The sequence below is a fragment of the Osmerus eperlanus genome, unplaced genomic scaffold, assembly GCF_963692335.1.
Source record: "Osmerus eperlanus unplaced genomic scaffold, fOsmEpe2.1 SCAFFOLD_563, whole genome shotgun sequence".
Taxonomy (NCBI): domain Eukaryota; kingdom Metazoa; phylum Chordata; class Actinopteri; order Osmeriformes; family Osmeridae; genus Osmerus; species Osmerus eperlanus.
In genome coordinates, this window is record NW_026911778.1 from 3,080 (window position 1) to 15,886 (window position 12,807).

Consider the following 12,807-nt stretch of genomic DNA (forward strand, 5'->3'; position numbering starts at 1 on the left):
TTCTTTGCCAAGTCAAAAATAACCAAGTTCTTGTTTTGTTTTAAATATATTTAACATGTTTTTAATACAATGCTTTAATACTAGCCTTTTTGTTTTACGAAAAACGTATGTGGTTTGATTGGTTAATTTACATGTGGTTATGATATTTCCACTTTTTTGAGAGGGTCTGGAGACTTTTTTACAAACCTCCTGAGTGATCAATTCTACCCACCCGTCAATTGGTGGCGCTGCAGGAAAAAAAACTCTCTTCAAACTGTCTCTGGATTCAACTACAAATCCTTACAAGTACAAAACAAAGAAGCACGGATCCGCCATATAATTTGTTCTGTTAGGATCCGACTACAGAATACAATATGGGCAAGAAGCATAAAAAGCACAAATCGGAGAAACACACATATGAAGGTAAGTCCACGTACGACATCCCATTATGGGTGGAAACAGACTTTGCTAGCTAGCTAATGTAAGTAATGTACCGATGTGATTAGCTATCAATGGCCCGCTTTTTACCGAGCAGCTAGCTAACCGGCTGCAGTCATAGCTACTCTAGTCTAACGTCAACTGTCGGTCAAACAAAGTTAGAAGTTGGTGATCTGTTATTTGCCAAATCATTCACGTTACTATAGCGAGCCAGCTACATATAATTGTATTACATTATTGGCTAACGTAGCGTTATATAATTTTCTAGTTGCCCATTTGGTCAAGTGTATTTGCTAGCTAGCTAAGTCAGTAAGGCTACACATTTGGAATTGAAATATTTTCCCACCTCTAACGTTGGCCAACAATGGGTTCACGAACGGTTTAATGTTCTACTAGCTACAGTAACTATTCTGCGGCTAGCGTTGCTAACATAGCTAGCAAATGTCACTGGCTAGATGAAGTGAGTATTTCTGATAGTGCTAGCTTGTTGCAGGTCAGTTTCTTTCCCGGTATTCAGCCTTGCTATGTTGTCTAACTTAGGTTAGCCGATATAAGTAAGTTAGCCTGGTCGCTTTTTTGATGCAGCGCTTAGTGCACGACCGGTGTTTTGAAATTCCCGGGACTTTCAGCTGCAGACCATGACGACTGTATTCGCGCTAACCGTTTTCCGAAACCTTAATTTACCTAATTTAGCTAGCCAATTAATCTAACTTATCTAAGCAGTTTTTGTGACAGGTGTGCTTTAGCCTGGTGATTTCCACATTAGCTTATTTAATTAAAATATCATGAAATATTGGTGAGTAACTTATACTGAACTAAATTAATTTAGCTACCTTGTTAGTGAGATGTCTTGGCCTGGATAATGTTACATCGGCTCCTTTCTCTTGTAAATGTAGCCTAACGTTATCCGCCTTGTAAGTTGTGCTTTGCTACATAGCTAAGTTCATTATCATGTTCTCACACCCAGAGTACGTGGGAGAAGCCACTGAAGCTAGTTTTGAAAGTAGCAGGAAACGAAGTGACTGAACTCTCCAACTGGAAGCTCTAGCCACGACAACTTCTACGAAGACAAGGCAGATTACGATAAACACAAGGACAAGAAAAAGAAGAAGAAAAAAAAGTGCGAAAAGGAAAGAAACAGTCCCGTGCAATCGGGAGATGAGAAGAAAAGGAAAAAGGTGTAGTATGCTAACGAGTAATGGTGATGTGGTCGAGCTGAGCTAATAAGCTTCGCATGGGCAACAACGTTGTGTTATTTGCGGTTTAAATACAAATGTCAGTTTCGTATTATAGCATACAACTTGTCAATTAGCTAATTGCCGTGCTAACTGTTGTGTTCAAGATGACTAAAAAGAAAAAAGGTCAGGATTCCGTGGACACAGATTGGGATGACAGGGAGCGAAGTCACACTCCTATTCGGTCAGATATGTCCCAGGACAAGCACCTCACTCCATCCCTGGCCTAGATGCACGGTAAGTTAGTCTTTTTTTGTCTTCATTCATAAACCCGATACCTAACCTCACCCTTCATATACAAACCAACTGAGGGTGTTTGGTTGTGGGCTTTTGTTGACAATATTGTTGAGGCATTGAGGTCTTTGCTGGAAGAGTAGAATCTTGTCAAAGTTTTTGTCATTTTTCCTGTTGCGTTTATTGTGTTGCGTTTGTGTGCAGACTGGATTGTCAGCCTCTTAAGATGTGAGTTTTGCGTTCCTGTTTTGCAGAAAAAAGAGCAGACTCCACTGCAGGAGGCTCTGAACCAGCTGATCAGGCAGCTTCAGAGGTCAGCTTTCTCTCCTTGTCCCCTTCATTTTGTGTAGAATCCGTCTTTTCTTTTTTGTGTTTGCATCTGTCCGGGCGTTCAGTGAAATGGGCTTGTTGTCGGTGTAACGTGTGGCTGATGCTGACGTCTGGATGGGTTTCTTCCACAGAAAGACCCCAACGCTTTCTTTGCCTTTCCTGTTACCGATTTCATCGCCCCAGGTTACTCCCTGATCATCAAGCGGCCCATGGACTTCAGCACTATGAGGGACAAAGTAAAGAAAGAGTATTACCAGTCGCTGGAGGAGCTGAAGGTATGTCAGCCCTGTGTCATCACATCTGTAATGTAACTTTGCCATCTTTGGATACATCTGGACTGTGGACAGCTGTGCTCATCCTGCGTTAAAACCGCTTTGTGCTTGACTGTTGCAGGTAGATTTTAAGATCATGTGTGAGAACGCTATGATCTACAATAAACCCGAGACCATTTATTACAAAGCAGCAAAGAAGCTTCTCCACTCTGGCATGAAAATCTTGAGTCCGGTGAGCAAAACTATTTTTACTTTATTTTACCAGGAAATTGTCCCATTGAGGGAGTCATGACCAAGAAAAGCTATGCATTCACAGAGTGCAGATGAGTACCACTGAAATGTTTTGCTCTTGCCCTCTCATACTACTGCCAAAGTGAAATGACTTTTTATATGGGATTGTGGCGCTGTGTGAACAGCAGAGGGAGCTAGTACACTGCGTTCAACTGTTTGTTCAACGTCTTTTGTCATTTCTTGTTTCTCTTTTTCTTCCTCTTAGAAAATGGTAATATCTTTATTATGGTTTCTATTTGTTTCTCTCTCCCAGTGGTTTGTGTTTCATTTTATTTAATTAATAAAATATCAGTGGTATTACGGAGTTGTGCATTTGCTGAATTCTGTGATGATGAAGTGCTGCCTCGCTGAGTATTTTCCTGTTTGCTTGTGCTGCTCAGGAGAGGTTGCAGAGCCTGAGACAGAGTATCGACTTCATGGCTGACGTGGAGAGCACCACCAAGAAGCAGGGAGAGGCAGAGAAGGAGGACGGTGCCAACCCGGAACATTCCGGAGATACGCCGGTGCCCATGGACACCAACGAGCCGGTCCAATCGCCCAGGAGGATTAGCAAGGACACGCCCAGGTGCCGCTGCAGTCCTAACCAATAGAATCCACATGATTTCCTGCACCTCTTCCCATGTTTTAGCATCACTGTTGCACACTGATTCGGATTCATAGGATTTCTGACACTCTTGCCCAAACACATCGTTGGTTGGGCTTTCTAGTGAAGCTGATCTAAATCTATTTTCCATCCCCGTTTGGAAGTCCTGAAGCAGGATATGAAAGGAATGCCTTTGCATGTCTGGTCTTGTGTGCTATCAGCACATCTTGCAGTGCCTTTAAAGCCACTGAACGCCTGCCCAACTCTGCTCACGTACACAAGGGTGGGGACACAGAGAGGTGAGATGCAGTTTGGGATGAGCGGGGAACCAGTGTAACGAAAAATGAAAGAAAATGTCAAATTTAGGGTTCACTTTTTCTATTTTGTTCAAAAAGTTTTTTTTCTGGGTTTTTATAAAAGCCAAATTTCTATAATTGACTCAAGCAAAAATCCAATCTGGTACAAATCCAGCGATAACTGGGTTTGTCACATCTTGCAGTGTCCCATCTCACAGCTCTGAAAGGCCCATCCCCTCACACTTTGGTTCCCTGTGATTTAAGACAGAAGAGGCCATGTGAGATTTCCCAGAACTACGACAGCATGTGAAAGTAGTAATAATCTGAAGAGAATGACAAGCAGTATGTTTCTCTATGAACGCATGAACACACAGAGTACCGATTTCTCCATTAACCCCATTGAAAAATGTTACTGACAGGAAGGAGCAGGTGAAGTGGCAATACGCCATGTTTCTGAGGGCATTTCTGGCAGTATAAGAACGGGTGTGTAACGGCTCTGTGTGTGTGCTTGTGTGCGTGTGCGTGTGTCTCTCAGACAGGACAGGGACTCGAAGGACGAGGCTCTGAAGGCTGCCTCTCAGGCTGAGAAGGAGCTGGAGCAGATTAAGAAGCTCATCGAGGACTCGGGAGGGAAACTGTCCAACAGGGACGTTCTCAGTGAGGTGGGACGTCAGGTCGTGGCTGGCCCAGTTCAGCAATCTGAAATGCATTATTATCCATCTTAACCGACCTCCGGGGAATCTGGTCACCCTATTCATGGTCCAAGTCCTTGTCCAGTAAATGTTTAGCGTACTGACTTGTCAGAGGAATTGGTCGTCAAACAACAGATCTTAGTCAGATCTTATGTTGGTTTCATGTTTAAATATATAAAAAGTGACAAGGAAGCAAATGAAAGCAAGCGTATTTTATAAGTCTAGGAGCATATGAATGTAGCTCAGTAGCTACATGCATTGGCAGCAGTGTACTCTGTATTTGCCTAGCTGCCTCTGACAGGCCCCATCCCCAGTTAGATTCTGTTGGTTTCTCTGCAGCGTTCTTCCCCGGGGTGCACACAGGGCAGCACTCCAGACCACTGTTTCTGAAGCCAAACAGGAAGTGGACAAGCTAGCTCTGCACACAAGACCGCAGACCCATAGCTGAAGCCAGAGCCCTTCATAACACACCCTCCTCCTGTGACTGTTTTAGAACTGTATTCCTGTAAAGCCATGAAGCACAACCAATATTTTCCTTGCTTTCTTTTTTTTTTTTTTTTTTTTTTTTCTTCTTCTTTCCTGTCGGAGTTTAGCTGGAATTTGATCGGCGGAAGCCTGATGGAACGACCACCTTGGGCATCCTGAACACGGCCGACCTGAGCTCAGGAGGTATGCAGTGCCGTGCCAGGGGACCCAGGTTTACTGTAGTGCTGATGTGTGTTCATAAGCGCCAGTGTGGGCTCCCATTCAAGCTCCTGTTCAGCCACAGGGGCTCACGCACACACAGGGTTACTCATCAGATGGAAATGAAACGGAGCGTAGGCGATTATCTACGTTTCACACTGGTGCTCCTGTGTGCCGCAGACTCCGGGTACTGCCCCGTGAAGCTGGGCATGATGATGGGCCGGCTGCAGACCGGCATCAACACGCTGCAGGGCTTCAAAGAGGACAAGAGGAACAAAGTCACTCCGGGTGAGTTTACAGGCAGCGCCCCGCATGATTCGCTCCCCCCTGGGTCACGCTGTGCCGCTGAGGTCAGCAGTGGAGCAGTGGCGAAGCTAAATCGGAACATTTTACATTTTTAGTTCTCAGTTTGTACATTCGTTTACCGTTCCAGTACGTCCCGTGTGTAAATTTTCTTCTGTGGTGTGTCCAATTTGTTCAAATCATTAGCCTGATCCCAACTCTATTGGTATGAAAGTGGAGAAACTGAAAATAAGCTTATTTTAGGGAGGCAGAAAGTGTGGTACCTTACTCATTTAAGGTATCCAGCATACATGTTTTTCATGAAATTTATTCTTTATTATTTTCTTCTGTCAAAATGAAGAAGGCAAAGTTTCACGCAGTTCTATTTTCTGGCGCGGTGTTGAATGTGTGTGTAAACCATGGCTGTTCTTCCACAGTGTCCTACATTAACTATGGACCATTCAGCACCTATGCTCCGATTTATGACTCCAGCTTTGCCAACATCAGTAAAGAAGATTCAGACTTGATCTACTCGTACTATGGGGATGAATCCAGCCTGCAGGCTCCAGAACGGTGTGTCCCATTCAGTCATATACAACATACAATTCATCTTCCTCATAATAGCAACTTGAATGAAATTGAAGAGTGTTTCTAATCTGATTCTTATCTTTGTCTAATATTTATTATGTGGGAGATGAGTGCCCACCCAGTGGTTTTCATAAGCTGAATGTGTTGCCAGGCAGGCAGCGCATTAAAAGACATTTTTATTGTTTCATTTATACAACTCCCTTGGAAACTTCTGTTCTGAAAATGCAGTGATATTAGATTCACCCGGATACACAGCTATGGAGAGTGGGAGGTCTATTTGCTTTTTTGTTTTTTAATCGAAAATGAATTATATTCAGTTATATTCAGTAGTCCATCACTGCACATGTATTCTCATATGTCGTGAAAACAGAGATGACTGTCAGTGGGAAGTGTTATGGAACTGTTGAATGGAGTTTTGTGCAGTAGCTACAAATAATGGTCCATTTTCCTAAAGGAAATCTCATTGAAGTGTCACAGAAAATGGAGGCGACTGCAAATGTAATTATGTCCTGCAACTCATGCCCTCATGCGGAATCATGTTCCTCTTTTTGCTGCCTAAAGTCGCAATACTTCACTAATGGTTTTTAGCTTCTTTGAAATGGGAACAAAGCTACAATTAAGCTTTGTCTCCCTTTGTATGAATTTACATCCAGTGAAAACATGATAGTGCCACTCTGCTCTAGCCTTTAAATATGTAAATAAGTGGAGGCTGTAATTCTGAAAGTGTTGCTGGCAGAGGTGTAAACCTTGAGGTAAACTGCACACGCTCACGGTAAAAAGATTCTCTAACTCCTGCATCAGTCAGCCTGTGCTGCCAATACATCAGCCAATCAAAGGCCAGGAAGAAGCATGAGGACATTCTGTTCACGCTAGGCCCGGGCAGCCGTGCTGAGAATCGTGTTTGGTGCCGCTCCAGGGTGCCACGGCGTGGGCGTGAGAATTAAACGGTCTCGCCCGGTTGCCTCGGCAGGATCTCAGAATTCCTCAAAAAGACGGACGAGTACATGGACACGCTGGCGGACAACATTCTGGACGCCGTGACCAGCGGGGAGCACTCCAAGAGCCTGAAGGAGACGGAAACGGCTGAGGTGAACCTGACTCTTTTTTTCTTCAAGGTGAGAGGGCGGGGGTGTCATGATGGAGGCTGTGATAGCTGGGCGCTGGTACCGTGCAAACGCGGGCGTGCCGGCAGGTAGCCGTAAGTCTGCTGCAACGTCCAGGCTGTTGGAAATGAAAGGCCTCCATCACTGCACCCTTGTGCTCTGGCTTTATGACGGGCCGTCTTCATTATTTCTGACGAGCTGAGGCTATGTAAATGTTAGCTTAAGAGACTCAATATCCTCTCCGCAGTCCCGGGCCGGCCCGAGCGAAGAGGAGTTGGCGGAGGGATCAGAGCCGGCGCAGGACGTGGAGGTAAATCCTCGCAGGCTAGCGCTTATTGCCGCAGCTGTGCAAACAGCGCCCTGCCCCCCGCCCGTCTGGGGTCCCGCTGGGCCCGGGGGCAGACAGGAGCGTGCTCGTCTGTGGGGCCCCTCGCTGTGGGGCCCTCCCATCGGACGGTCAGCAGGAGGAAGCGTTAAAGCCAGTGGCTCTGGGAGTGCCTTTGAGCGCAGGCGCAGACCTGCTGCCTTACTGCAGGAGGATGAGCGGTGGGAAACGTGTGCGTGTGTGTGCGTGTGTGTGCGTGTGTGTGCGTGTGTGTGTGCGTGTGCGCCCGTCCGCGTGTGCGTGCGCCCGTCCGCGTGTGAATGGGAAGGATATCGTTTCTATAACGTATATATAGTTCCTATAATGTATAGGAATATTGAGAACACTTCAAAGTTAGGAAAATTCCAAAAAGCTCTAAATTGAGCCTTTGACATACAGTACTCCAGTGTGTAACAGACGGATCCACAGCATTGACTCAGCCTGCTTTATGGCTGGTCAGGGAAATTAAGCCGAACTGGGAATATGGCACCCAGCCAGTCATCAGGCTTCACCAAAACCACATTATTTTAAGACCAAAATATATCGGCATGTCAAACCAGCATGTGCGAATGGAGGACGTGTTCCTCTTCATGGACGGGAGAGGCTGGGGCGGTTGAAGGGAGAGCCTCTCTGTTGAGCACATTGAGAGATTCTCTTCTCTTTGTTGACCATGCGAGTGCTGAACCATGAGGTGTAGCTCTGTAGTCCAGTCAATGATAAACCTTCTGAGGACAGTGGAAGCCGACAGTGAGAATTAGTCCTCCTGCTGGTCTGTCCTGCTAATTTCCAGTTTCCTGCAGATAATTCAGCCCGAGTCCAGCAGCAAGACCAGCCTGACCTCCCTCAGCTCTGTGATCGGGGGTGGATTGGACCTGGAGCCCCAGACAGAGCTCTCAGAAGGTATAGTACCTGTCCCTGTCGAAGACTCGGTGAATTATCTTTCATCTGAACTGGCACACGTCTAATGCCTGAACTTCAGAAATATCCAGGAACCATCTCTAATGTTGTTGAGGCAACCAATTCCTAGTCGTGTTTTATTGGGTCGATTTTCTCAGACGCTCCGAGAGACGGCGATTGTGATGTGTGCTGATGAACCTGCTGTGTGAGAAACGATTTGAGTTCAAAGATAAGGCAGATTACTGTGTACAAGGGATTAGATGGAGGAGGGCAGGGAGCTTCATGCCCGTTTAGTTTTTTTTTTTTTGACGGGCTACGCTGGACTAAGAGTCACCCCAGGAGGCTTTGCGTTGCAGAGGCCAAGCAGTTCCAGCAGAAGCTGGACCAGACCACGCTGCTGCTGAGGGAGCTGCAGGAGGTCCAGAACGAGCGCCTGAGCACCAAGCCACCGCCCAACATCATCTGCCTGCTGGCCCCCAGCGCCAGGGAGCTGCAGCTGGGTACGTCTCCCCATCTGTCCCGTTTCAGCACTTGTGGGTCCCTGCTCCAGTAGAATTCTTCCTAACGCATCCGTGTATAAGCTCTTCTGGGCTTGGGAAACCTCAATACACTCTTAAGGTGAGGTTAGGTGTCAGAAGGCCAAATCTGGATTTGAGCAGAGGCGTTTGTTTTTTGTTTTGTAGCTGAAAAGGTGACAGAAAACCTAGCAAACCTGGCCAGTCAGGTGAACCCCGGGGACGTCAGCAGCGTGTACGGAATCCGGAAGGCCATGGGGATTTCCCTACCTGAGGGACTGCTGGAGGAGAGTGCTGTTGACCTTACCACAGGTGAGCTTATTGCACACACACACACACACACACACACTATATTAATTCGGTATGAATTAAGAATTACATTTGTTCCTTTTGACTAGCGCACTTAGCCCTGGTTATGGGTATGCACTTTGTTGTGTGTCGCTCTGGATAAGAGCGTCTGCCAAATGCCAATAATGTAATGTAATGACTGAGGCCACTCTTCTTTCAGTAACAGAAACTGTGGAGCCAGTGGACTTGGACGCCTTGCCTGAGAATCCAGAGGAAGTTCCGGTCGTAGCAGTCTAAACGCGGCTACATGGCTGCAGCGGGACTCTAACCACAGAATCTGCAGATGTTGTACAGAAGGTGTTTTTTTGATTTAAGTTTGTATGTGTTTTCCACAATAAACCTCTTTTTCTAATATTGTGTTTTCAGCTCTCCCCATTCACACATCAGTGTGACTACACTATCCTGTAATTGTGTGCATAATATCGGATGCTTCAGTTTATGGTTTGATATGACTTTCGGTTCGCTCTACGTTTTTTGGTACACCGCCAATCAAATTTTCATTTATTGCACTAATGTTCTCACAATGGTTAAATGGTTTCCAAAAGTTATTTGGAATGGAAAAGTGCCACTTATTTTAAAATGGTTTGTAACGTGGGTTTATTTAAGGCAATCAAAATGACATGTAGCATAAACTCATCCTGCATTACACTATGTAACGACGAGTGAGCACATTCCATTTTTTATTTCAAAAACTATTTTTGAAATGGTCAAATAACCATTATTTCCCGATTTATGTGCTTCTGCTATAAGATGCAATCACCGCAACGTCTGTGCAAATTCAGAGAACTTATCCTTATCCTTGGTTGTTGTATGACCTCAAAACACAAATGGCCAATATAGCGGTCACACCCATAGGAGAGAGGTTTTTGCGTTGTTTGCCGCAGAGAGAGAAAGCGCCCACACCAACATAAAATAAACCCTCACGGGTTCCGGGCAAAAATAACGAACTAATATAAACCAGAAAAAGAAAAACTTCACGCTCGGAGATGGCCGCTTTTTAGCCAACCACCTCGTCTTGCTCTCTTGTACGCTGAACTGAATAAACAAATAAAAAACCGCACACATCACTCCGGTGTTCTCTTGGTCTTGACCCTGTACTGTGCAGACGAACAGACCAAGCACCTGGGCTGATTAGTTAACGCAACCCAGGTGCATGTGCCCTCGACACCAGTAGGCGGGGGCTCTGCACCGGACCGAACTTCACAATAACCTTTACACGACACAAACAAAAAAACAGCTAGACATGAAAGTGGAAATGTGAACCAAGCGAATCGAATTGTAGGTGGTGAACCAAATGGTCCGGTTCACATGAACCGTTGCATCCCTCGTGCAGAGACCTGCAAACCCAACTGTGAGCAGGCACCACTTCCACATTCCTATATGAAGACTACGGTACTTAAGTCACTCTAAACTATTTTGATCTACACACCAGCTATGACAAAGTACTCAGAATGAAAATACTTTATTACATACTGTACTGTATAAAACGGGAAAAAGCTCACTCGCCTGTTCTTCACAGCACAGTATACGGATACCCATGATGGTAACAACACTAGATGCAGGTTGAACAGATGGGAGCAATGAATTAAGGTCCTACAGCAATAAACCAGCAGACCTTCCTTGGTCATTATTTTTCCAGGCACAAAAACATTTTTTGGACGTAGTCCATGTTTTTTTTTTTTTTTTTTTTTTTTTTAATACAGAAAATTCATTTGAATTAATCCACACTTGACGCTAGGCTTCCTATCAAAATATATAAACAAGAATGAACCACTCATAGGATCATGTAAAGAAAATGATCAGAGCACTTTTTAGCAAAGCTGGCAGTATAACTACAATATTTACACTGACCTCAAATGCAAAAACATGTACAGCAAACGGCACTTGCTCCAGTTTGGAAGGCCTACTGTAGTATCAACTATTAGAAACTTGAAAAACCAGTTGTAATCCTATTGTGCAAATAGTGAAATCACAACAGTTTACAACTTTACATTTTTTGCTTTTTGGATTGATTGTAACTGCAGGCTTTTTTTTCTTAAAACACTACATGATTTAAGATAGTTTCTGATAATGAAACTTTCCCTCCTCACACACCTGATGTGAACATTACACAGTAATAAAACAGTGTGCATTGGGATCAAAGCTTTCTGTATCAGGCTTCAATATACAGAGCAGTGTTCAATACTTAAATAGCATGAAGAGAGGATAATGGGTGAAAACTTACTCCCAAAAACAACGGATCTACTCCCTTATGTAACACCCCAGCATGTATCTGAACATATGTACAAATCTGCTGCTCCGTACTATGTACATGACTAATAATTATTTATACATTAAAACGTGTACTGTACATACATTCAATGACCACTCAATTTGTTTTCTCCACTTATTGGCCTTCTGCTGCTGTAGCCCATCCACTTCAAGGTTTGACGTATTGTGAGCTGTGTCAGAGATGCTCTTCTGCAAACCACCATTGTAATGCATGGTTATTTGAGTAACTGTTGCTTTCCTGTCAGCTTGAATCAGTCTGCCCATTCTCTTCTGACCTCTCTCATTAACATTTGTTTTTTCCATCATTCTGTAAACTCAAAATAATGTTGTGGGTGAAAATCCCAGGAGATCAGCAGTTTCTGAGTTACTCAAACCACCACGCCTGGCACCAACAATCATTCCACCGTCAAAGATACAGAGATCACATCACCTCCCCATTCTGCAGTTTGGTCTGAACAACAACTGAGCCTCTTGACCATGGCTGCATGTTAGTTGCTGTCACATGATTGTCTGATTAAATATTAGCATTAATGAGCTGATGTACAGGTCTACCTAATAAAGTGGTCACTGAATGTATACTGCACAGTTGAATAATTATTTAATCAAATAAAAGTACATTTAACAACATTTAACTGTCACAACAAAGCCCAAAGCAACTCTCTCCTCATGTCTGTGGAATGACGACTTGGAGTCGGCACATCAGAGCAGCAGTGAACTTCAGTTTGTTGAGCACAGTGGAGTCAATACTTCATTTCCAGGACCCAACGTGAGCAGAAGGGCCCGTTCCCTTCCCAACATGTCTGTCCATGGGTCATGTCAGGGGCAGCCCTGAAGCAGCAGCAGTTTCGGGCTGGGTAGGCACACGCATTGAGTGAGGGAGTCAGAGCACACGCGTTTGGGCTGGGTAAAGGAGTCTCAGCACGTGTGTTTGGGCTGGATAAAGGAGTCAGAGCACACGCGTTTGGGCTGGGTAAAGGAGTCTTAGCGCATGTGTTTGGGCTGGGTAAAGGAGTCTCAGCACATGTGTTTGGGCTGGATAAAGGAGTCTCAGCACATGTTTGGGCTGGGTAAAGGAGTCTCAGCACATGTGTTTGGGCTGGGTAAAGGAGTCTCAGCACATGTGTTTGGGCTGGATAAAGGAGTCTTAGCGCACGTGTTTGGGCTGGATAAAGGAGTCTCAGCACATGTGTTTGGGCTGGGTAAAGGAGTCTTAGCGCACATGTTTGGGCTGGATAAAGGAGTCTTAGCGCACGTGTTTGGGGTGGGTAAAGGAGTCTCAGCACATGTGTTTGGGCTGGGTAAAGGAGTCAGAGAGCACATATGTTTCGGCTGGGTAAAGGAGTCTCAGCGCACGTGTTTGGGGTGGGTAAAGGAGTCAGAGAGCACATGGGCACGCTCTCGGGCC

At 45.1% G+C, this 12,807-nt stretch overlaps 1 protein-coding gene across 1 annotated transcript; it reads left to right on the forward strand.

Annotated features, from left to right (window-relative positions):
• The first annotated feature begins 353 nt into the window (after nt 1-353).
• Nucleotides 354-9,368, forward strand: LOC134016597 (bromodomain-containing protein 7-like). Its single transcript, XM_062455944.1, is given in 18 exon segments — nt 354-406; nt 1,387-1,441; nt 1,443-1,595; nt 1,760-1,845; nt 2,113-2,203; nt 2,348-2,491; nt 2,610-2,720; nt 3,160-3,344; nt 4,194-4,320; nt 4,944-5,019; nt 5,215-5,322; nt 5,754-5,889; nt 6,875-7,019; nt 7,255-7,553; nt 8,162-8,271; nt 8,625-8,768; nt 8,952-9,095; nt 9,298-9,368. Coding segments are annotated over 18 exon segments (2,238 nt in total).
• Nucleotides 9,369-12,807: the final 3,439 nt, after the last annotated feature.